Source organism: Gambusia affinis, linkage group LG14 (assembly GCF_019740435.1).
Source record: "Gambusia affinis linkage group LG14, SWU_Gaff_1.0, whole genome shotgun sequence".
Taxonomy (NCBI): domain Eukaryota; kingdom Metazoa; phylum Chordata; class Actinopteri; order Cyprinodontiformes; family Poeciliidae; genus Gambusia; species Gambusia affinis.
Window position 1 is genome coordinate 1,823,612 of NC_057881.1, and position 22,673 is coordinate 1,846,284.

General features: G+C 39.0%; 2 protein-coding genes and 1 long non-coding RNA gene across 6 annotated transcripts in view; all 3 read right to left on the minus strand.

Annotated features, from left to right (window-relative positions):
* Positions 1-319: 319 nt before the first annotated feature.
* On the minus strand, positions 320-937 carry LOC122843498. The gene is made up of 3 exons (XR_006372717.1): positions 889-937; positions 548-699; positions 320-450 (listed from the first exon to the last, which is right to left on the minus strand). It is a non-coding gene; the product is annotated as an uncharacterized LOC122843498 (long non-coding RNA).
* An 8,235-nt stretch (positions 938-9,172) lies between these two features.
* LOC122843493 (CD209 antigen-like protein E) overlaps positions 9,173-22,673 on the minus strand; it is a 23,487-nt gene continuing 9,986 nt past the window's right edge. Inside the window, exon 10 of the mRNA XM_044138282.1 lies at positions 9,173-9,838. The gene's annotated coding sequence lies outside the window, so the exon portion shown is untranslated. The remainder of the gene's footprint in view (positions 9,839-22,673) is intronic.
* Positions 9,836-18,096, minus strand: LOC122843491 (C-type lectin domain family 4 member E-like). Of its 4 annotated transcripts, none has more exons than XM_044138276.1 (9): positions 17,659-18,096; positions 12,905-13,067; positions 12,499-12,561; positions 11,476-11,589; positions 11,001-11,069; positions 10,698-10,793; positions 10,357-10,508; positions 10,138-10,262; positions 9,836-10,050 (listed from the first exon to the last, which is right to left on the minus strand). In XM_044138276.1, exons 2-9 carry the CDS (start codon positions 12,960-12,962, stop codon positions 9,864-9,866), a joined length of 864 nt encoding a protein of 287 aa, XP_043994211.1. In that variant the 5' UTR covers positions 12,963-13,067; positions 17,659-18,096; the 3' UTR covers positions 9,836-9,863. The 4 variants fall into 4 exon arrangements, with proteins under 4 accessions (XP_043994211.1, XP_043994212.1, XP_043994208.1 ...); XM_044138277.1 differs by having other exon boundaries at positions 12,905-13,013; positions 17,659-17,673; XM_044138273.1 differs by lacking the exon at positions 17,659-18,096 and adding an exon at positions 13,882-14,114.

Genomic DNA, 22,673 nt, shown 5'->3' on the forward strand with positions numbered 1-22,673 from the left:
TTTTTTATTTTAAATTTTGTTGGTTCGTGTATTTTTCTAAGTGTTTAACATTTTTTTCATGCTTTCCTGTTTGAACATGTCTGGAAGAGAAGCTGAAATGTTTGTGTCATTACGTCTATAGAAGCAGAATCTCTTTTGTTTTGTAATTATGATCAAAAAAGAAAAACTTTAAGTTTTCCATCCATCATATAATCTAGATACAGTGAGTTGAAGGACTGAGCAAGTCATCAAGACTAAACTAAGAGACAAAGAATAGAAACAGGAGAAATAAAAACTGTGACTTGGATTCTCAAAATAAACCAAAATGTTTTCATTTGTTTCAAACCTTTCATCCAGAGCAGATCCGTCCACCCAGAACCATTTTCCTTCTTCCACCGAGTCCGTCAGTCCCATCCAGAACTTGTCCTCATCTTTCTTCATCAAGCCTCTCAGTCTGCTCTCCAGGAACATCTGAACAGGAAAAGTTGATGAAAACAACTCTGAGATTTTTCTGAATCATGATGAGATGAAATGAGAGAGAATCTGAACCTGCAGCAGAGTTTCATACCTGCTCCTCTCTGCTGTCGATCTTCACCAGGTCTGATCCCAGATCAATGCAGGAATCTCGGCTCTCAGTCCAGGAGGATCTCATGGTGTTAAAATAATAACAGTTTCCTCCATGTGGCTCCCAGCCTTCTTCACACTTCAGACATGTCAGACCTTTAAAGACAAAGACTTCAGTGAAGCAGGAGGAATAAATCTCTGTAGATGTTTGTGTGATTTGGAGACAGCAGGAGGCGTCTTCTGTCCTGCAGCTACAATCTAACTTCCTGTTTCTGTCAGTCCATCAACGTCTCTTTAACATCATTAGAGGACAGAAATGAGACAAAGATCAGATCATGGACTTACTTTTTACTGCAGGAGGTGGAGGACAGCATGGACAGGATGGACATGATGGACATGATGGACATGATGGACATGATGGACATGCGGTTGTAAACGTTTTACTCCCAGGTTTTATATCTTTAAAAGATAAAAGTTGAGATTTTTGAGTGAATTCTGTTTGTTGTTGGAGAACAGCTGAAGAAAATAAAAGTGAAACATTAAAAAGCACTTATAGAAAGAAATATATTTTGAGGAAACCTTTAAACTCTGACAGATTTCTCCTCAGAGCTTCATTCTCGTCTTTCAGGGTTTGGAGACTCTGATTGTTTAGTAGAAAAGCTGATTGGAGATAAAACAGCAGACGGTGAAGATAAATAAATTTAATCATATTTATATGAAACTCACTTTTTAATTTTTCTGCTGACATCTGATAAAGTAAAATCCAGTTAAAGTTAATAACCAACATGAACTCACAGTCTGTAGATGACGATGAGAGCAGCAGCCAGCAGACCGACCAGAACCAGCAGAACTGCTCCACCTGCTGGCAGCTTGCAGGTCCTGCTTGGGTTTTCACCTGAGGAGCATTTAGATCAGAACCGGATCAAAACCGGATCAGAACCGGATCAGAACCTGGAGACAGACTCACAGAAACTAACATCTGATCCCATTAAAATCACAGAGCTTCAGTATTTTCCATTAAAGTTTATTTTACAGGTCTTTCCTCACAACAAAGAGACTTTTTCACTGTCTGTGAATTTTGACTTCTCCTAAACAGCTACTGTGATGGTTTGTTCAACAAATTAATAAATATATGGCAGTGAAATGGAAGTAGAGAACACGCCTACGCCCATCACTAGCGGCAGTGTAATGAGAGGAAGTGAGGTCATCTGTTTCTACGAATGGCTTTCTGATAAAAATTAGCAATGAGGGGAAAAACAGCCGGAAAACCACAAGAACTATTTCAGTCTGAGTTAAGGCGTTAACGTTGGCAGGACTAATTTAATGCATACAAGCAGACTGGTGATCAAAGCCAATAACCAACCAAACCAACCAACCAACCAACCAACCAAACCAACCAACCAACCAACCAACCAACCAACCAACCAACCAACCAACCAACCAACCAACCAACCAACCAACCAACCAACCAACCAACCAACCAACCAACCAACCAACCAACCAACCAACCAACCAACCAACCAACCAAACCAACCAACCAACCAACCAACCAACCAACCAACCAACCAACCAACCAACCAACCAACCAACCAACCAACCAACCAACCAACCAACCAACCAACCAACCAATCAAACCAACCAACCAACCAATCCTATCCAGAACTTGGATTGGATCAGACTGTGCTGGGGCTCAATGTCCATCAGCAGTTAAAGATAAACACAGAGACTCAGGAGATCCAGGACAAGCACTAAACACACAGCTGAGGACAAAACTGAGAACAATGTTTCAACATTTAGTATATTTTAATAAACTCATGTAATTGTGTGCAGATACAATAATTTAAACTAGGCAATTTTTATTAAAACTATTAAGGATATTTTCATAAAATATAATCATGTTTAGATCAGATCCTGCAGTAAACATGTCTGGTTGAGGTATTTTCTTCCACTTCATATGTATAATAATAATAATAATAATAATAATAATAATAATAATAATAATAATAATAATAATAATAATAATAATAATAATAATAATAATAATAATAATAATGGTTTGTGTTCAGTCTGTTGCTGTTTGTCTGATGAAGACGACTCACCTCTGACTTCATCTCCTTCCTGCTGATTTGCCTCCAGACTCTTCATCTTCAGCTCTTCATCGCTGTGAGGACGTCTCATCATGGAGACGCTTCACTCTGAGGACAAACACAGAGACGGGTCAGAACTTCAGAGGAAATAAAGTCATTTTATCTCTAATCTTTCTTCTATTCATCTACACGTTGCCAAAATTAATAAATCTAAAATGTGAAAAACAAGTCATTACTGAGGATCTATTTTTATACAGGGAGGTTTTGAAGTAAGTCATGAATTATTTACCAAATCCATAAATTTATGTTTAACCAAGAATTGTATTTTAATAAATCAAAACGAGACAAAATTAATTCAAACAGAAGATATTAAATTACAGACAATGTCTGGAGACCAGCTGCTTCTTATTGAATTGATTGTACTAAAACAGAAATAAAAATATATTTTTAATAAAATAAAGGAAGAAGAAGTTTGAAAAAAAATCTAATATTTTTATTGAGTATATTTTGGAGAGAAAATCCCCTGAACTCACCATCAGCGCCTCGTTTCTCCTCTGGACGTTTCAGACAGAAGATTTGTCCGCCAGCTTCCTGTTTCACGGCTTTATGTTGAAGGAACTTCCTGTTGAGCTAAAATCTTAACTGAAGAGGAGGAGCTGCTTCTTCCTCTTTATTTAATGCTGGTAAAACATTTAAACACAGTTAAATTAATTTAAACACATTAATCATTTTGCATCCATATAAAGTCAGTCAGAATAAAATGTTTTTGTTTCTGAATCATTTTTCTTTATTGAACTTCTAAAACTAAGCAGATCTTTATCTGTAACAGTTCCTCTTATTGATTCTCTAAAACTGAACTGATCATTAGTCCCATTTTACCACCATACAAACAGTTGAACAACAACAACCAAACAAGTCGGCGAGCTGAAAATCCAGAATTTTTTTTACATGGGGGGATGAAATAGAAGAAAAATCTTTCTTGATTGACTATTGTCATGATCATAACAGAGATATATGTTAAGTCTACCTATAATCTGTGTACCTGTGTGTTTACATGTATCTTACTACTATATTAATTGGAAATATTTCTTCAAAGGGTTCCATCTTTTCTTAAATAAACCAGTGGACAAGTTCAATTTTGCTGTTATTTTCTCCATCGTATAAACATTCACTAGTTTCTCTTTCCATTGATTTACAGTAGGGGGTAAAGGTTTATACCAACATATTGTTATCATTTTTTTGGCTACGAGAACGAGGATACCAAATAAGTATTGTTCTTCTTTGCTTAAATTATTTGGGGGAACTCCCAGAACAAAGATCCGGGGGTTCCACTCAATATAAGTGTGCAAGATATTTGAAATTTCCTCTCTAATTCCCTCCCAAAATTTCGTAATTTTTGGGCAATCCCAAAAGACATGAGTGTGATCCCCGATTAGTCCGCAGTGTCTCCAGCACAGATTTGATTTAGTTTGATCATATTTGGAAACAATATATGGAGTTTTGAAATATCTAACGATTATTTTCCAATAAAATTCTTTCCAAGATGGACTGTTAGTCAGTTTATGTCCAGTTACGCACACTTGCTCCCACTCTTCATCTTCAATCACAACATTCATTTCTAGTTCCCATCTTTCCTTTATCCCAGGAGATCCCTTCAACAGACATGATTGTAAGCATTTGTATAAATTTGACACAGTATTATTAGATTTTCTTTCCTTGGTAATCTTTATGAAGAATAATTCTAAATCAGTAGGTCTTGTCTGAAGAAGGGACCATTCGGTGTGGGACATCAGGTAACTTCTCAACTGTAGATATCTATAAAAATCAGATTTGCTCAACCTGTACTTCTCCTTAATCTGGTTAAAAGATTTCAAAATCTCCCCTTCAAACAAGTCATCAATAACAATTAAATTCTTGCTTTTCCAGGTTTGAAATCCCGGATCTTGTTGCCCTGGTTTAAAGTCTATTATATCCAAAATTTTTGTAGCTCTAGATATAGATTGAGGAGCTTTCATATTTTTTCTAATCATGTTTATAGTCCTTTGAGTGCTTTTCATCCATATATTTGTAATTTTGTACTTATTCCAGACTTCAGTCGAGCAGAATACAAGGGCCTGTAAGGAAAGTTTAGGGCTTGCGCTTTGTTCCAATGTCAGCCATGTTGTTTCTTTATTCTGTATTAGCCAACTTACACTTGCACGTAGTTGTGCAGCCCAGTAATATAATTTTAAGTTTGGTACATTAAGACCTCCATAAGGTTTACCACTGGTCAACTGAGTAAGTTTTATTCTGGCCTTTCTTTTCTGCCAGATAAAAGTTGAAATAATTTTTTGCATTTTATTTAGTTCTGTTGTTGGAACCCAAATAGGGAGGGCCATAAACAAATACAACAATCTAGGGAGAATATTCATTTTGATTGATTCAATCCTTCCAAAAAAGGAAAGCGGTAAAATATCCCATCTATCTAAGTCTTTTTTAATTTGGTCCAATAGCTTCCCAAAATTTGCTTTATATAATTTGGAAACATCCGTGGTAATATTGATTCCCAAATATCGAAATCCATTAGGTGACCAATTGAAATTCACTGAATTGGATAGTTCTGGGGCCAGGAGTTTTAGCATCATGGCCTCTGACTTTGATTCATTAACTTTATATCCTGAGACCACACCAAAGTCCTTCAAACATTTTAAAATATTTGGTATAGAAGTTGTTGGGTCTCTTATATATAGAATAACATCATCAGCATACAGTGATAGTTTGTGAGTCCCGGTATGCCTAAAATTGATGTGTCTGTTCTTATTAGTTCTGCTAAGGGTTCTATACTGATAGCAAACAGGATCGGAGAAAGGCAGCAACCCTGACGGGTTCCTCTTTTTAAAGGGAAACTTTCTGACAAATAACCATTAGTGCGTACTCTAGAGGTTGGATTGGAGTACAGCACCTCAAACCAACTGATAAAGTTTTCATTAAAGCCCATCTTCAATAGTACCTGCTTCAGGAACAACCAATCCACCCGATCGAATGCTTTCTCAGCATCTAGGCCGAGAAGCATGGATGTGTGGGGCTTTGTTGACCAATTGAGATTATATTTAGGGTACGTCTGATATTTAATCCGAGTCTATTGGGTATGAAGCCTGTCTGATCAGGATTGATAAGTTTATTAATAATCTTTTGTAGTCTTTTGGCCAAAATGGCACTTAAAATCTTAACGTCATTACACAGCAGACTTATTGGTCTATAAGAGCCGCATTGTGTGGGGTCTTTACTTTCTTTGTGTATAACCGAGATAATTGCTTCTGCCCATGTTTTAGGTGGGTCTTTGGAGCCCAAAGCATGATTAAACACTCTGCATAAGAGTGGGATAAGCTCAGCCTGAAAGCATTTATAGAATTCTCCTGGAAAGCCGTCTGCTCCTGGTGATTTATTATTTTTAAGCTTTCCTATAACAGATTTTATTTCTCCTTCGGTAATTGTCCCCACTAATGATTTAGCCTCTTTTTCGTCAAGTTTATTAAGATTAATTTGTTGCAAAAATTGCCTAATTTTATTTAATTTGTTAGGATTTGTCTCTGAATTATATAGTTGACTATAGTATTTTGAAAATGCATTTGCGATTTCTTTGGGATGCGAAACTAGTTTTTTGGACACTGGGCACATAATTTTTTGAACGGTTCGACTCGCCTGCAATTTTCTTAGTTGAAACGCTAATAGTCTACTTGCTTTATTTCCCTGCTCATAGTATTTTTGATTTGCAAAACGTAAAGCACCCTCTGCTTTATAAGTTAGTAATTCATTCAAGTCTTGTCTACATTTACTAAGTTCTTGTAATACATTGTCATCGTTCGTTCTTTTATGTTTAGTCTCAAGTTTCTTAATCTGTTCTTGTAAATTTTCTTGTTTTTTCTCCCGTTCCTTTTTAACTTTTGAAGAAAATGAAATAATTTTACCCCTCAAATATGCTTTGGCTGTATCCCATAGAGTAGATGGTGAAATTTCGTCCTTATCATTAATATCTAAAAAGAGATTTAATTCGTCTTTTATATATTGTATTGTCTCTGGATTATTTAAAAGCGATACGTTCAATCTCCATAATTTAAATGATTTCTCCAGGTCGATATTTAAAGACATTATCACAGGACCATGGTCTGAAATAGTTTGAGGTTCGATATGACAGTCCACCACTCTGTGGGTTGCTTGTTTGGGAACGCAAAAGAAGTCTATTCTGGAGTGGCTTCTATGAACCTTTGAGAAGTGAGTATAGTCTCTGATCTTTGGGTGTTTTGCACGCCAAATATCAATCAGCCCCAACTCCTCCAATAGACCCTTCAATGCTTTTGTTTTTGATAGTTGATATTTTTGTTCTGTTGGAAATTTATCCATGTGATGATTTAAGACACAGTTGAAGTCTCCCCCTAAAATAATTGTTCCTTTTGAATAACCCGCTAAAATTTGGGCTAGCTCTTTAAAAAAACCTGGATTATCTTCATTTGGGGCATAAATATTCATAATTGTAAGAGTGGTTCCTCCAACTGAACCAACCACCATTATCCAGCGGCCTTCTTTATCTTTGAGTACATTTTCTGCTACAAAGCATAAAAATTTATGAAACAGTATTGCTACTCCTCTTTTTTTGTAGTTTTCATAGGATGCACTAAATATCTGTCCCACCCAGTCTCTCTTTAATTTAGCATGTTCCATCTCATTTAAATGAGTTTCTTGTAGAAGCCCAATGGTACAATTCAACCTTTTTAATTGCGTTTGAATTTTTTTTCGTTTTATAACGTGATTTACTCCATTAATATTGTAAGTAACAAGTTTCAAAGTCGTCATATTTATATGAAAACAAAAAGAAAGTTACATCCCTCCAGTAATATGTTGATCTCTATGCAAATATCTTTAATAGTCAAAATCAGCTCGCCGAAAAACAATGAACAGAATGAACAAGTAGTCAGATCTTCATCTTCACAGAACTTCCAAGTATTCCATGTGTTGCCCTTTTGGAAAACATAGGCAGCACACTCCTGATGTAAAATGGACAGGGATATTGGTCTCCCTGGGAGAATTACACCATGTGTGTAAGCAGTAGACCACATAGTCTCCTATTCTACTGCACTAAATGCCCAAAAAAAGAAAGAAAAAATGGAAAAAAGTAAAACACTCACTGCAAACACACCAACCGATAGTCCATAAGTATTAATATAATATTATACCTGTATGTCCTTATTTATATTTTTAACAAGATCCACCTTTGAATAAAATGTCGGCGCAGGGTAGAATCAGTTATAACATTACCGTCTCAACCCTGCTTGTGCTGATCCACCGAGTTTATTATGGCCCTGATGTCCATGTTATCCAGACCTGGGTCAGCCTTTCCACGTCTCCCCTGGGCCTGCCAGTTGTTGTGTAGCAACTCTCTCTCCAGGACGTCCCGCTCATCCACCTCCACCGGGATCCCGAGTTCCTTCAGAGTTGATTGGGCCTCCAATAGAGAGGAGAAGGTCTTGACACCCTTCTCCAAAAACAGCCTAAGATGAGCTGGGTATGGAGACTGTGCCTTTATATTCCGTTCCTTCAGCTTTTTAATGACCTCACGCACTTGTTTTCTTTTTCTCTGCACTTCGGTGGAGTAATCTTGGTCAAAGAAAATTTTGTTTCCCCGAAACTCTATGTTCCGCTGTTTCCACGCACACTGTAGTACCAACTGCTTAACATTGAAATCCAAAAAGCGAACTATTATGGATCTCGGAGAAGATGTCGACTTCGGCTTCGGAACTGTGGCTCTATGGGCTCTCTCAATGCAAATATCCATGCCATCAGGTAGCTTCAGCGCAGATTTTAAAAAGTCTTTAATAAACGGGATCATCTCTTTTCCTTCTGAATCTTCCTTTATCCCATACACTCTTATATTGTTCCTGCGCATCCTATTCTCTATATCATCCAGTTTTGCGGTTATTTTGGCGTCTTTTTTAAGTAAGTAAGCTAGCACCCTTTCCTGCTGTAGGCCACGGTCTTCTGCGTTACTCACTCTCTCTTCCGCGGAGTTCAGTCTCTCTTCTAGTGTAAATACATAAAACTGCTTCTTTAAAATATAATAATGAAATTAGAATTTTTTTTGACAAATTCAAATGTATGTCATAGATATAGTTATTACATTTGCAGTGATGAACCCTGATGACTTCTCTTTGAGTCTTTTTAATGCAAATACAGTAGATAAGTTACTTACCATTTAATTGAAATACATTTATTAAACCAGGGGAGCTGGATAACATTTCACCATGTCAACTGGCAATGAGATGTAGAACCATGAAAAACCTGCTGGCAGCTCCATCAGTGCAGCAGATGTTTCCTGATCTGAATAGGATCTCACTTTGCAAACTGACAATCTGAAGTGAAGCAGAAAACCGATGAGGTCATCGGACGCCTTCAATCAGAAACTGACAAACATCTCAGTTCCTCCCTGCAGCTCCTTCCTGTTCATCCTTCATAGTTTCTTCATTCTAAATATCCACTCATATAAACCAGACAGACTCATTTCATGCAGTTTGAAAAGTTTATTCATGATCCTGACGGCTACATGAACAGCTGCTGCTTTGAGCTGATAACCTGAAAGCTGGAGCTCTGATGGAGGATCTGATCTTTATTTTCTACATGGAAACATGATGAGTCATGATGCAGAAACCATCATCCATACGACATCATGCAAAGCTTCATATGCAACATAAACTAATGAAACAACAGGAACTACTTTATGTTGGGAGTTTTAGTTCCAGATGTCCAGGAGGTGAACTGTGAACATGAACTGATTCAGTTTTAGCTGCTGGTAAGGAGGATCTGAACCAGTCAAACCAGTAGAGAGGTTCTGGTTTTCCACATGTTCTGCTCTCTATGATGGATCATCAGAAGCTGCAGAGCCTCAGAAATGTTCTGACCCGAGTCACATGTGGGATCCAGAACCGTTAGAACCAGAAGCAGAAATAAATCCTCTGTTAAACTGATGGAAAAGTTCTGCTGCAGGTTCTTCCAGGTTCCTGTTTGTAACTCAGTTTCTGAGTTTTTCTCTTGGTGGTTTGTTGCTGCAGAGCAGAAAACAACTAAAGCTGATAGAAATAATGATTAAAAAGATTAATTTCATCTTTCAATGAAGCTGGAAGAAAAGTTTAGATGTTTAGAGAACCAGAATGTCTGCAGGTTCTTGGTTCTGTTCTCAGATTGTTTTATAGACTGAGCTGAACTTCAGACACAGGGATAACCTGGAGCTGCTGGTTTCTCACAGATACATTTATGAAAAACATTGCAGGATTGATCAAACCAACATTTCAGATCATGAGTTCCTCCTTTCTCTCCCATCCTCACACAATCTTCTCCAGCTGAATTTTCACCTTTCCAGTCATCAGGCTCCTTCCCAATCCAAAAGCTCAAACTAAGAGACAAAGAATAGAAACAGGAGAAATAAAAACTGTGACTTGGATTCTCAAAATAAACCAAAATGTTTTCATTTGTTTCAAACCTTTTATCCAGAGCAGATCCGTCCACCCAGAACCATTTTCCTTCTTCCACCGAGTCCGTCAGTCCGATCCAGAACTTGTCCTCATGTTCCTTCATCAAGCCTCTCAGTCTGCTCTCCAGGAACGTCTGAACAGGAAAAGTTGATGAAAATTTCTTTTTGAAACTTTTCTGTGCTGAGATGAAATGAGAGAGAATCTGAACCTGCAGCAGAGTTTCATACCTGCTCCTCTCTGCTGTCGATCTTCACCAGGTCTGATCCACGATCAACGCAGGAACTTCTGCTGTCATTCCAGGAGGATTTAGTGGTGGAGAAATTATAACAGTTTCCTCCATGTGGCTCCCAGCCTGGTTCACACTTCAGACATGTCAGATCTTTAAAGACAAAGACTTCAGTGAACCAGGAGGAATAAATCTCTGTAGATGTTTGTGTGATTTGGAGACAGCAGGAGGCGTCTTCTGTCCTGCAGCTACAATCTAACTTCCTGTTTCTGTCAGTCCATCAACGTCTCTTTAACATCATTAGAGGACAGAAATGAGACAAAGATCAGATCATAAACTTACCTTCTACTGCAGGATGTGGAGGACAGGATGGAGGTGGAGGACAGGAAGGACATGATGAACATGTTGGTGCAGAAGTTGTACTCCCAAGTTTTATATCTATGTTTAAAAGATAATAAAAGTTGTTATTTCCCAGTGAATTTGTTTGTTTTGCAGATCAGCTGATGAGAACAAAATGAAACATTAAGAAACAATCCCCCACATATGATACCATAGATTTATATCATGTGTTAGAAATACATTTATCAAATGTAAATGTAACTAATCTGAAACCCAATCTGAACTTTGAGGAAACATTCAAACAACCTGAAAGATTTTTCATCAGAGTTTCTTTGTCTTCTTTCAGGGTTTGTGGAGTCTGACTGGTCTGAATGACTGATCAAAGAAAAAAATATGAGTTAAACATATTTATGAAAAATTTACATATTTCTTCTCAACATGAAGATCATGAAAGTCAGAAAATCCAAAAAAGATTGAACAGGTCTGGGTTGTTGGACGGTTTGGAGGAGAAATTATCTTTATGAAGAAAGGTGGCAGCAAATCTACAACAAAGTAGCTGAAAAAGTTGGTCTAGTCAAAGTACAGACCTCAAACTGACCTACAGTCTGTACTGGGATCAGAAATCTCTGCAGAAACAAATTTCTGCAAACCTCAATGAACTGAAGAAGAAGAAAAAGGACCAAGCATCATGCAAATGACCTCAGAGGCACCAGAGGTCAACAGGGGGTCAGAGTTCATCTGCCAGAAAAACCTGCTGGTTGAAGTAAAACATTAAACTCACAGGTGACTCCGAGAGCGATGAGAGCCGCTGCCAACAGAACAACGAGAGCCAGCAGAACCAGACACTCTGGGGTGACCTTTGACCTCCTGCTGGACCCAGACTGTTGGATGTTTGCTGAGCAGTTTGAACAGATTGGGATGCAGAAGGACATGTTGGTGAAATGAAAACATGTTTTTAATTAAAACCAGATGGAAACGTTCAGACAGAAGTTAAACTGAGAATCTGTTGTGACTTTAAAACTGATAATCTCAGATGTTTTCCACCAATCTGACCGAGCTCAAGCTGATTGGTCAAAACAAAACAAAACAAAACAAAACAAAACAACAACATGGCGTGGACGAAGCTAAACGTCCTGAACTCGTTGTAACCTGACAAAATGTCCAGAGTTATGAAGACATTTGTCTGTCTGTCTGCAGAGCGCCATGTTTCTAAGGTCTGTTGCCAGTAAACAGCAGAAGAAGAAAACTCATCATTCTGAAATAAACATGTGAGGTTTCACAAACCAGTTGTCAGAAATTGCATCAATTCTGCTGAGAAACTTCCTCATTTCTGCAGAAACAAACTGCTCCTTATTTCTTCATTCCCAGAGAAACTGGAGTCTGATCTTAACTCTGACAGACTGAGATGAGATCATAAAAGCATCAAACATGAGTAACTAGAATTATGATTAAACTCACAATCATAATCTTCTGATCATTAATTCAATCCATTTTCTCATGGCAATCAAAAAACAAGTAACGAAAAACACCAAAATCTAAAAATGTCTGGTTTTTCTCAAGTCAAAAATATGAATTGGAAACAAGTTGTTTGTGTTGTTATACTATTTACTCATTATTTGGTTTTTGATTGTCAATGGAGAAAACAAAGAGCCAATGATAGAATGATTTTCTGAGTTTTTATTTAAACACAGATTTCAAGCAGGAGAGACACAATGAGCGCTCTTTTCCCAAAACTGTAAAATAAACCCATCTTCAGAGCCTCTTAATCCTCTTTTTAACCATTTAAAGAAGTTTTTCTTCCCACCTGATTGCTGTTTGTTAGAGATCTTCACCTCAGAGTAGGTGACGTCCTCTGCTGCAACATCACCTGCACAGAAACACAAAGCTGTGATGGAGATTTGTTAAGATGGATGGATGGATGGATGGATGGATGGATGGATGGATGGATGGATGGTTGGATGGATGGGTGGATGGATGGATGGATGGATGGATGGTTGGATGGATGGATGGATGGATGGATGGATGGTTGGATGGATGGATGGATGGATGGATGGATGGATGGATGGTTGGTTGGATGGATGGATGGTTGGATGGATGGATGGATGGTTGGATGGTTGGATGGATGGATGGATGGATGGTTGGATGGTTGGATGGATGGATGGATGGTTGGATGGATGGATGGTTGGATGGTTGGATGGATGGATGCTCACCTCTGGACTTCGGCGTTGTGAACTTCACGTCAGCGTACGTCACGTCGACTTCAGGCATGTTGTTGTTGTTGTTGTTGTTGTTGTTGTTGTTGTTGTTGTTGTTGTGATTCTGAAGGAGATTTGAAGGTCAGAAGTTCCTTCCAGTTTTTTTCCGGTTTCTCAGCTGAGAGGAGAAACAGGACGTCCCAAAATAAACCAGAAGTAGAAATAAAAAATCCTGAAGTTTGAAGGAAGTTGTTCGTTCTCCATTACATTTCAGTGAAAACAGAAGATCCACTCACATATTTCTGTTTTCTGTTTTGGCTTTAGTTACATTGAAATGTAATATAAATTGTAATACTAGATCAAAACAACCTGAGTAAAGACAAAAAGTAGCTTTGAAATTGGACAACAAATTAACAATTTTATTAATTTATGGTAAAACAATCCATGCAAACCAACCTGAGTCTCTGAACTGGAAACACTTGTGGTTATTTTTCCCCTCAACAAATAAAATCATGATTTTAAAACCTCATTTTTTCTTTATCTGATATTAAAATTATTTTGATCTGAAACATTTTATTGAGATAAAAAGTCAAAATGAAGAATTTTGACAGTGTAAATCTCTGATGTCACAACAGTTTAACCCGTTAATGCAGGAGGATTATTATTGTTAATTATCAGGAAAACAACGATTCAACTTTAAATGTGCTGGTGGTAAAATAGTAGGTCATTTATTTCCTTCCTGTTGACTTTAGTATGATTAATATTCTGTTTCTGTCTCTGGGAGGATCAGGGAATTTCCTCTGAAAAGGAAATTCTTAAAACTTTAAGAATAGTTCACATTAAACCAATTCTTCAGTTTCTGGAGTTCTGAAAGTTTCTTTTGTAAATTTAGATTAAATCTGAGCTGATTTCATATAAAGAGACAGTTTGGTGAAATAAACCTCTCAGCGTATCTTTGAACATTTGTTGGTCAGAAATGTTGAAGCACTCACCGTAAACGAGTCCGCTCTCCTCTGCAGGCGCAACAGAATGATATTAATCAGAATATCTTCACACTTCCAGTTTACTGAAACTTCCTGCTTCTGTATTTTTACGTGACTAAAGTTTATGAATATTTTATAACCTCCGTCATTTAACTTGTTTGCTGATGAGGACCTGCTGTCTGTTTTCTTTTTGACATTTCTGACTTGAATGTTTTAAACGTCTTCAGGATTAAATATTTGGGTTTTAAGTCTGAGATCTTTATCAACACTTGATGTCTCAAGTGACACACGAAACAGGACATCCCAAAATAAACCAAAAGCAGAAGTAAAAACAGAAGTCGTTTATTTTCTCTATTACAGTTGAATGAAAAACAGTTCATCCCCTTAAAAATGTAGTCACTCTTAATTGTGACTTACATGTTTAAAAAATCACAATCAGATCAAATTTGTAATTGATTATATTTTAAATTCAACTCCGAACAGGTGGGTTTTTAGTCAAGATTTAAAGGAAGTCAGTGTTTCAGCTGTTTTACAGTTTTCTGGGAGTTTGTTAAAGATTTGTGGTGCATAGAAGCTGAATGCTGCTTCTCCTCATTTGGTTCTTGTTGGAAAAGTTATTATCCAAGATCATTTAAATTATTATTTTATATGTTTTCATATCATTATTCATTTGTGTTTTTCTCTTTGGTCCCTTTTCTTTTATGGTACATTATTAACTGTTCTTTGGATGTTTGCTTGAAGATTACAAATGGTTACTCACTCTTCTGGTTTTATCAAACTGCCTGTCATAGATGAGTCAGCGTTGGGCTTTGTAAGAGCGTCCTGGAACATCCTGTGGCAGAGTTCTCTGACGAAACTATCTGTGTGACTATGTGAACAAACCCAACCCTGTTTTCCTTGATGCGATAATAAAAAGCAGCTGAGAGGTGAGAGCCGGTGGTGTTGATCCCAGACAGTTTGACTGCAGTTCTCCATGTCTGGCTTTTCTCCCCTCTTCTGCAGAAGAGTAACTTATGTCTCTGGTTGATTCCTTGCAGGTTGGGAACCAAAATAGACCCAACAGTTCTGGTTCTGAGGATGCAGATAAAACCAGAACCAGAACCTGAGAGTTCTGGAAGGTTGATACAACAGCAGCAGATCTTTAATGTATTGTGGTGCTAAACCATTCAGTGGTTTATAAACTAACAACAGTATTTTAAAGTCTATTCTTTGAGCTACAGGGAGCCAGTGGAGAGACTTTAAAACTGGTGTTATGTGCTCTATCTTCCTGGTTTTAGTCAGAACTCCAGCAGCAGCATTCTGGATCAGCTGCAGCTCTTTGATTGATTTGTTGGACAGACCTGTGAAGACGCTGCTGCAATAATCAATACGACTGAAGATAAACGCATGGATGAGTTTCTCTAGATCTGGCTGAGACATTAGTCCTTTAATCCTGGAAATGTTCTTCAGGTGATAGAAGGCCGACTTTGTAACTGTCTTTATGTGGCTCTGAATGTTCATGTCAGAGTCCATCACTACTCCCAGGTTTCAGGTCTGATCTCTATGATTTAGTTGTAATAACTGAAGCTGTGCACTGACTCTAGATCTATAACTCTAGATCTATAACTCTAGATCTATAACTCTAGATCTATAACTCTAGATCTATAACTCTAGATCTATAACTCTAGATCGTTCCTCTTTCGTTCCAAAAACAATAACTTCAGTTTTGTTTCTGTTTAGCTGGAAAAAGTTTTGGCACATCCACTCATTTATCTGTTCTAAGCATCTGTTCAGTGATTGGATAGGGTCAAAGGTCACCTGGTGACATCATAATGTAGAGCTCTGTATCATCTGCGTAGTTATGGTAGCTAATATTATTTCTTGGTATAACCAGTGCTAGTGGGAGAATGTAGATATTGAATAAGAGGGAACCTTAGGGTACCCCACATGTGACCTCTGACCTCTTTGATGAGAAGTTTCCAATTGAAACAGAGAAATCCCAGTTCTTAATGTAATATTCAATCCAGTTGAGTACTGGACTGCAGAGTCCGACCCAACTCTCCAGTCGATTCAGTAAAATGTCATGATCTGTTGCCAAACGGACCAAACTGGCAGTTTCACCAATCATTAAACCAAAAGAACTGTCACATCCCTGCAACTCCTTCCAGTCTGGTAGGAGATATTCAAGCCTACAGTCTCACTCTCCCTCTGGACTGAACTGAACTCAATTGGATCCTTGTCCACCATCCCTGCCACTCCATCAAGGAGTTAAACTGTTAAATGTTGCCTTGGATAAAGGAAACATGGATAACATGGACTAATTGAAGTACATGTCTGTATATATTATTTTAAATATTATTTAATACACGTCACTAATTTTGCACTATTTGGTTGTCTGTGTGTTTTTACAAATTACCACTCCCTCCAGCAGTCGAACCAGGAATTTTCTGATCTAACCTGATTATTTAACTAACTCAATTATCCTAATATCAACTTATTTAATATATGTTACACATGCACACACACACACACACGCCCACACACACACACACACACACACACACACACACACACACACACACACGCACACATGCACACACATATGTTTGCGCAGCTATCTTTGTGGGGTCTTTCCAATAACTTCCATTCATTTCTACAGCCTAAACCTTACCCTAACCCTAACCTTAACCAAAACTCAATTCACACCTTAGTCCTAAATCTGACCCCTGACCCACAAACAGCGTTTCTCTTTGTGGGGACCAGGCTTCGGTCCCACAAGGAGCAGATGGTCCCCACAACGTTGTATGTTTCAGGAAAATTGTCCCCACAAGGTATTAGAAACAAACGTACACACACACACACACACACACATTCATTCACAGGAATTCATTGTTCTCCAACATGATAAACACTGATGTAAAAAAGAGAAAAAAGTTCTAGATAAAATTCAGTCAAAGTGACCTTTAAGAATTAAATTCAGTGAAAAAATGCTGGCCTCATTTTAATCTTCTTTATTACATCAGCTGATATTTCTGACATGTTAAAATCTTCTACTGACCTCGAAGTCTCGGTTTCAATTACCTCAGTGTTTTTTTTGTTTGTTTTGTTTTTATTACAAATTTATGAAAAGAAAAAACAAAATTCAAAATTTCATATTTCTAATAATTAAGTTAAATTTTTAATTTTTTATTTTTACTTGGTTAAGAATAAACAAGGATCATAATCTGTCACTGAAGGATCTGTAGATGTGAGAGCTGAAAAAGATCCTGCTACACAGAAAGTTTCTGGATGTTTATGGTTTTATTTATTCTAAATCATCTCATCATCATCTTCATTTGACATATTTATAACTTCAATTATCAGATTTGAACAGTTTTGAAAATGGTTTGAATATGAATATTTTCCATTTCCTGTAAATTAGCTGCTAGTTCTTTTTTCTCTCTCAACAGTGAAGCAACATGTTTATCGGCTGTAAATGTTCAGGATGTTGAGCTTTAAGAACAGGAAGTCACTCTGACACCACAGAGATCTGATGATTTTCATGCCTCCTTAAAGCTGCTTGATGCAGCAAACAGAGGAAAAATCCAGCAGCCATTACGTTCTGCACGTTTAGCTCCACTGCAGCTCATCCTGCTCAATGTTTAGCTGCTGAACCAACATGGAAATAATATGGAGACTTTATTGATGTTCAGCATTTATTGGCTGATCATCTGTTTCTTAATGTTTCAGGTCTGGATTATTCTTGTTGTGAGTTTTTAATATTCACATCCAGCTCTCTGTCTGGGATTAACAGTAAACGTTCTTTACCTTCACATAAAGCTGTTTGGTTTTCCTCCAGTTCAGAAGTTAAAGAATCAGTTTGTGTTCAGTCTGGTTGTGGATCTGATGAAGACCACTCTTCATCACCTTCCTCCTGGTTTACCGCCACACTCATCATCATCAGTTCTTCTTCGCTCTGTGGCGTCTCATCACTTTCACTCTGAGGAAAAACACAGAGACATTTCTGGGATTCATATTTTAGCCTTTTTCATGTTTTAGCTGAATGTTTGTTTTTTTTCCACCAGGGGGACTTTTTGTGGGCTCTAGTGTCCCTTATATGACAGCAGGCTGACAGGAAAGGGGGAAGGAGAGAACGGGGAAGGACAAGCGGCAAATGTCGGCTGGGTCCGGGAATTGAACCCACGACGGCCGCATCGAGGACTCAAGGCCTCCATATGTGGGTCGCGCTGTCCCCTACGCCACCACAGCACGCCGTTTTAGCTGAAGGTTTAAAGGAAAATGTAGATCTTTTCATCTCAGATGTTTACTGTAAAGTTTCTGCTGTATTTTACTCCAAATGTTTGTTTTTCTGTGAGTAAAAATATCTTTCCTAATTTTACTAAACGTTGAAGTAAAACCTCACCTCATCTATTAATTCCTCAGAGTGAAGAGAAGTTGATCAAAGTGGAGGACAGATGTTGATACAAGCAGCATGAACATCCTAATATACACAGAAACAAAAGTTTGAGTTGAAAAATCAGATTGTAAGTAAAGGTTAAAGTTTATATGTTTGATTTTAACATAAGGTTTTCAACATATAAAATTACTGGAGCAACAAAACAGCTTTAAGTTAAATTTTCAGTTTTTAATAATTATAAAAATAAAAGCCTGTAGTGGATTGTCTACACAGAAAATATGAGTTTATGTATATTTTTTCACGTTTCATGTTTAAACTTAAATCTACCTTTTTAGATCAAATCCTAGCTATTTCCCATAAAATGACAAAGTTTGGTGAAATAAACTCATCATATTTTCTGTGCTGGACAGAAATCGATCTAAACTCACCAGAATGGTGTCGCTGCTCCTCTGCAGGCTGAAACTAATCAGAACATCTTTATGTTTCACAAGATCTGAAACAGCTTCCTGTTGATCTCAGAGGATGAGGAGGAAACTTCATCTGAATCCAGCTTCCTCATGACTCAAACTTTTATCAAATTGAACTCAACACTTCTGGACTCAGCAGGGTTTGTCCTGCAGTTACAGTCCAACTTCCTGACAGAAACATTTGGCATCAGGATCTGGTGGATCCAGCAGGTTGATCACATGAAGGAAGGAGGGACGTTTTCTGCTGATTTGTAGTTCCTATAACAGCCACTAGGTGTCCTCAGCTCTCACAGCTCACCTGTTTTTTCTTCTATATTGAGCACAAATATAGAAGAAACAGGTTTTACCTTAAAGAGCAGCGCGTCACAAGTGATGACAAAATATAATGTATAAAGAATTCATAATGAGAAAATCACAGGATCAGTTTTAGTAAATAGACATATTTAAAGGAAATAATATAAAATAAAGGAATCTAAGAAAAATGAAAGCACATAGAAACAATAAATAAATTATATATAAATAAATAAACAAATTAGTCAGAGATTTTGGGAAAATATTTCCTAGATATTATAAACAAAACTTCTAACAAAAAATGTAGTAATTTTTCTAGATTCTTTCCTAATTTTACTAAACGTTGAAGTACAACCTTACCTCATCTATTAATTCTTCAGAGTGGAGAGAAGTTGATCAAAGTGGAGGACAGATGTTGATACATGAACATCCTAACATCACGTCTTAAATCTGCTGAAGAAACATTTTATGATCTGGATTTTTTCTCTTTTTGTTGGAACTGCTTTGGTCATTTTAATTGTTTGAATGATTGTTCTTCTCACTGTAATGTTTTTAGTTTTAATTTGGGGAAGCACAGATGATGAAACTTGTTGCCTTGGAGCAAGAGGGTCCTGGGTTCAAATCCTGACCAGGAGTCTTTCTGCATGTGGTCTCCTGTGAATGTGTGGATTCTCTCTGGGTTCTCTGGTTTCCTCCCACAGTTAAAGATCATGACTAGTTTAGTTTAAATGGCATCATGGTTGAGTGTGTGTGGTTGTCTGTCCTGTGTCTCTGTGTTCCCATGATGGACTGGTGTCCTGTCCAGGGTGTCCCGTCTCTCTCCACTAGATGGCGTTAGGCTCCAGCCTCATCACTCTGTAGTTATGAATGAATGGATGGAAGAAGACATCATTGATGACAAACAGAAACCTGATGTGATGCTGAAGAAGAAAGTAAGTTCATCTCCATCCATCCATTTTCTGTACACCCTTCTTCCCTAATGGGGTCGGGAGGGTTGCTGGTTCCTCTCCACCTGCGTCCCGGGCGAGAGGCGGGTTCACCCTGGACAGGTCCCCAGTCTGTCGCAGAGTAAGTTAATCTGAAATTACAAATAAAAGCACCTTTAATTCTGGTGACATTTCTAATAAATTGTACAGAATTTACCAGGTAAGATTACAACTCAAGAAGAAATAATAAAAGGACTTTATTAATGTGTTTAAAACATAAATTATAAACAGGAAGGTCAACAAAAGGCTCTGGATGTTGTAGGGTTGTGTTGGCTAATTCAATATCTCATGGACATCGGGGGCAGTTCCCCTGGATTGGCAGACCGGGGTGGTGGTCCCCCTGTTCAAAAAGGGGACCGGAGGGTGTGCTCCAATTACAGGGGGGTCACACTTTTAAGCCTCCCTGGCAAGGTCTATTCGGGGGTTCTGGAGAGGAGGGTCCGTCGGATTGTCGAACCTCGGATTCAGGAAGAGCAGTGTGGTTTTCGTCCTGGTCGTGAAACACTGGACCAGCTCTACACCCTCAGCAGGTCCTGGAGGGTTCTGGGAGTTCTCCCAACCAGTCTACATGTGTTTTGTGGACTTGGAGAAGGCGTTCGACCGTGTCCCTCGGGGAGCCCAGTAGGTGGTTCTCCTGGAGTATGGGGTACCGGGCTCCTCGATACCTAAGGAGGTATGACATGAGGGGTATGACCGGTGTCATACCCCTCTGACACCGGTCATACAGGGGTAGGACCGGTGTCAGAGTCTGGTCCGCATTGTCGGCAGTAAGTCGGGCTCGTTTCCGGTGAGAGTTGGACTCCGCCAGGGCTGCCCTTTGTCACCAATTCTGTTCATTACTTTTATGGACAGAATCTCTGGACCAGCCAGGGTGTTGAGGGGATCCGTTTTGGTGGCCTCAGGATTGCATCTCTGCTTTCTGCGGATGATGTGGTCCTTTTGGCTTCATGGGGACGTGATCTGCAGCTCTCACTGGAGCGGTTCGCAGCCGAGTGTGAAGCAGCTGGGATGGCGATCAGTGCCTCCAAATCCGAGGCCATGGTCTTGAGCCGGAAAAGGGTAGAGTGCCTTCTTCGGGTCAGGGGGGATGTCCTGCCCCAAGTGGAGGAGTTCAAGTATCTTGGGATCTTGTGAGAAGAAGGGAGCGGGAGATCGACAGGCGGATTGGTGCAGCGTCTGCCGTCAAGTGGGCGCTGTACCGGTCCGTCGTGGTGAAGAGAGAGCTGAGCCAAAAAGCGAAGCTCTCGATTTACCAGTCGATCTACGTTCCCACCCTCATCTATGGTCATGAGCTTTGGGTCATGACCGAAAGAACGAGATCGCGGATACAAGTGGGTTTTCTCCATAGGGTGGCTGGGCTCTCCCTAGGTAGGATGAGAAGCTCAGTCATCAGGGAGGGACTCAGAGTAGAGCCGCTGCTCCTTCACGTCGAGAGGGGCCAGTTGAGGTGGCTCGGGCATCTGGTCAGGATGCCTCCTGGACGCCTCCTAGGTGAGGTGTTCCGGGCACGTCCCACCGGGAGGAGGCCCCGGGGAAGAACCAGGACACGCTGGAGGGACTATGTCTCTCGGCTGGCCTGGGAACGCCTTGGGATTCCTCCAGAGGAGCTGGAGAGAGGAATGTCTCAGCCTCCCTTCTGAAGCTGCTACCCCCGCGACCCGACCCCGGATAAGCGGAAGAAGATGGATGGATGGATAGATGGATGGTTTTTTGTCACGTGAATCTAAAATCTCAGTGCGTCGTGTCAACAGCTCTCCTCTCCCTGCCCTGGAGACGAGGCGGCTAACCAGCCAGGCGTCAAACCAAACCTGTTTCCAAAACGTCTTCAATGGCCGCCAGCAGATGTTTGAAAGAACATTATTATATAAAATCGACTCTTTAAGCTTTCCATCATGTTATCCCTTCATCAGAAACAAACCTGGAGTTTTGCTTTGATTCTTTCGTTCATGTTTGAGAAAACCTTCAGTCTCCATGGCAACCATTCAGCTGAGCCAGACGTCTGGGTGGACCTAGCCCCGCCTTCAGACGCAGCTCCTCCTCTGAGCTGGAAGCTTCCACCTCACAGAGCAGCCCTCCCCACACCTCCACTCAGCTCCTTCAGACTAGCCAGCAGCAAGTAGCAAACCTCTGCTGAGCTCATTATAGGAGCTGCTGCTAAGAGCGGCGCTGGTAGAAACGTTGTTAGAGGTTTTTAGAGGAGCCGTGTTGGGACGACTTCCTGAAGGCGGAGCTTCAGAAGGAGCAGGAGTTTTTAAAGAGACAGAGACCCAATTTCAAATTGTTTAATTAGGAAGAAAAAAAATCTTTTATATTTGAAATGTACAACGTTTGATTGTGAACTTGATTGTGTTATGAAATGGCACCTTGTGCCTGGAAAATACATAAAATTGCTTCTTTAAAATGTAATAATGAAATTAGAATTTTTTTTGACAAATTAAAATGTATGTCATAGATATAGTTATTACATTTGCATTTGCAGTGATGAACCCTGATGACTTCTCTTTGAGTCTTTTTATTCAAATACAGTAGATAAGTTACTTACCATTTAACTGAAATACATTTATTAAACCAGGGGAGCTGGATAACATTTCACCATGTCAACTGGCAATGAGATGTAGAACCATGAAAAACCTGCTGGCAGCTCCATCAGTGCAGCAGATGTTTCCTGATCTGAATAGGATC

Bases quoted from the DNA above. Each gene is read 5' to 3' on its own strand.
- LOC122843491 (XM_044138276.1), bottom strand. From the start codon at position 12,962: ATGCCTGAAGTCGACGTGACGTACGCTGACGTGAAGTTCACAACGCCG. The intron at 12,562-12,904 runs GTGAGCATCCAT...GTTTCTGTGCAG, and splicing joins CACAACGCCGAAGTCCAGAG to GTGATGTTGCAGCAGAGGAC. The intron at 10,794-11,000 runs GTTGTTTGAATG...TTTTAAACATAG, and splicing joins TCTGATGAAAAATCTTTCAG to ATATAAAACTTGGGAGTACA.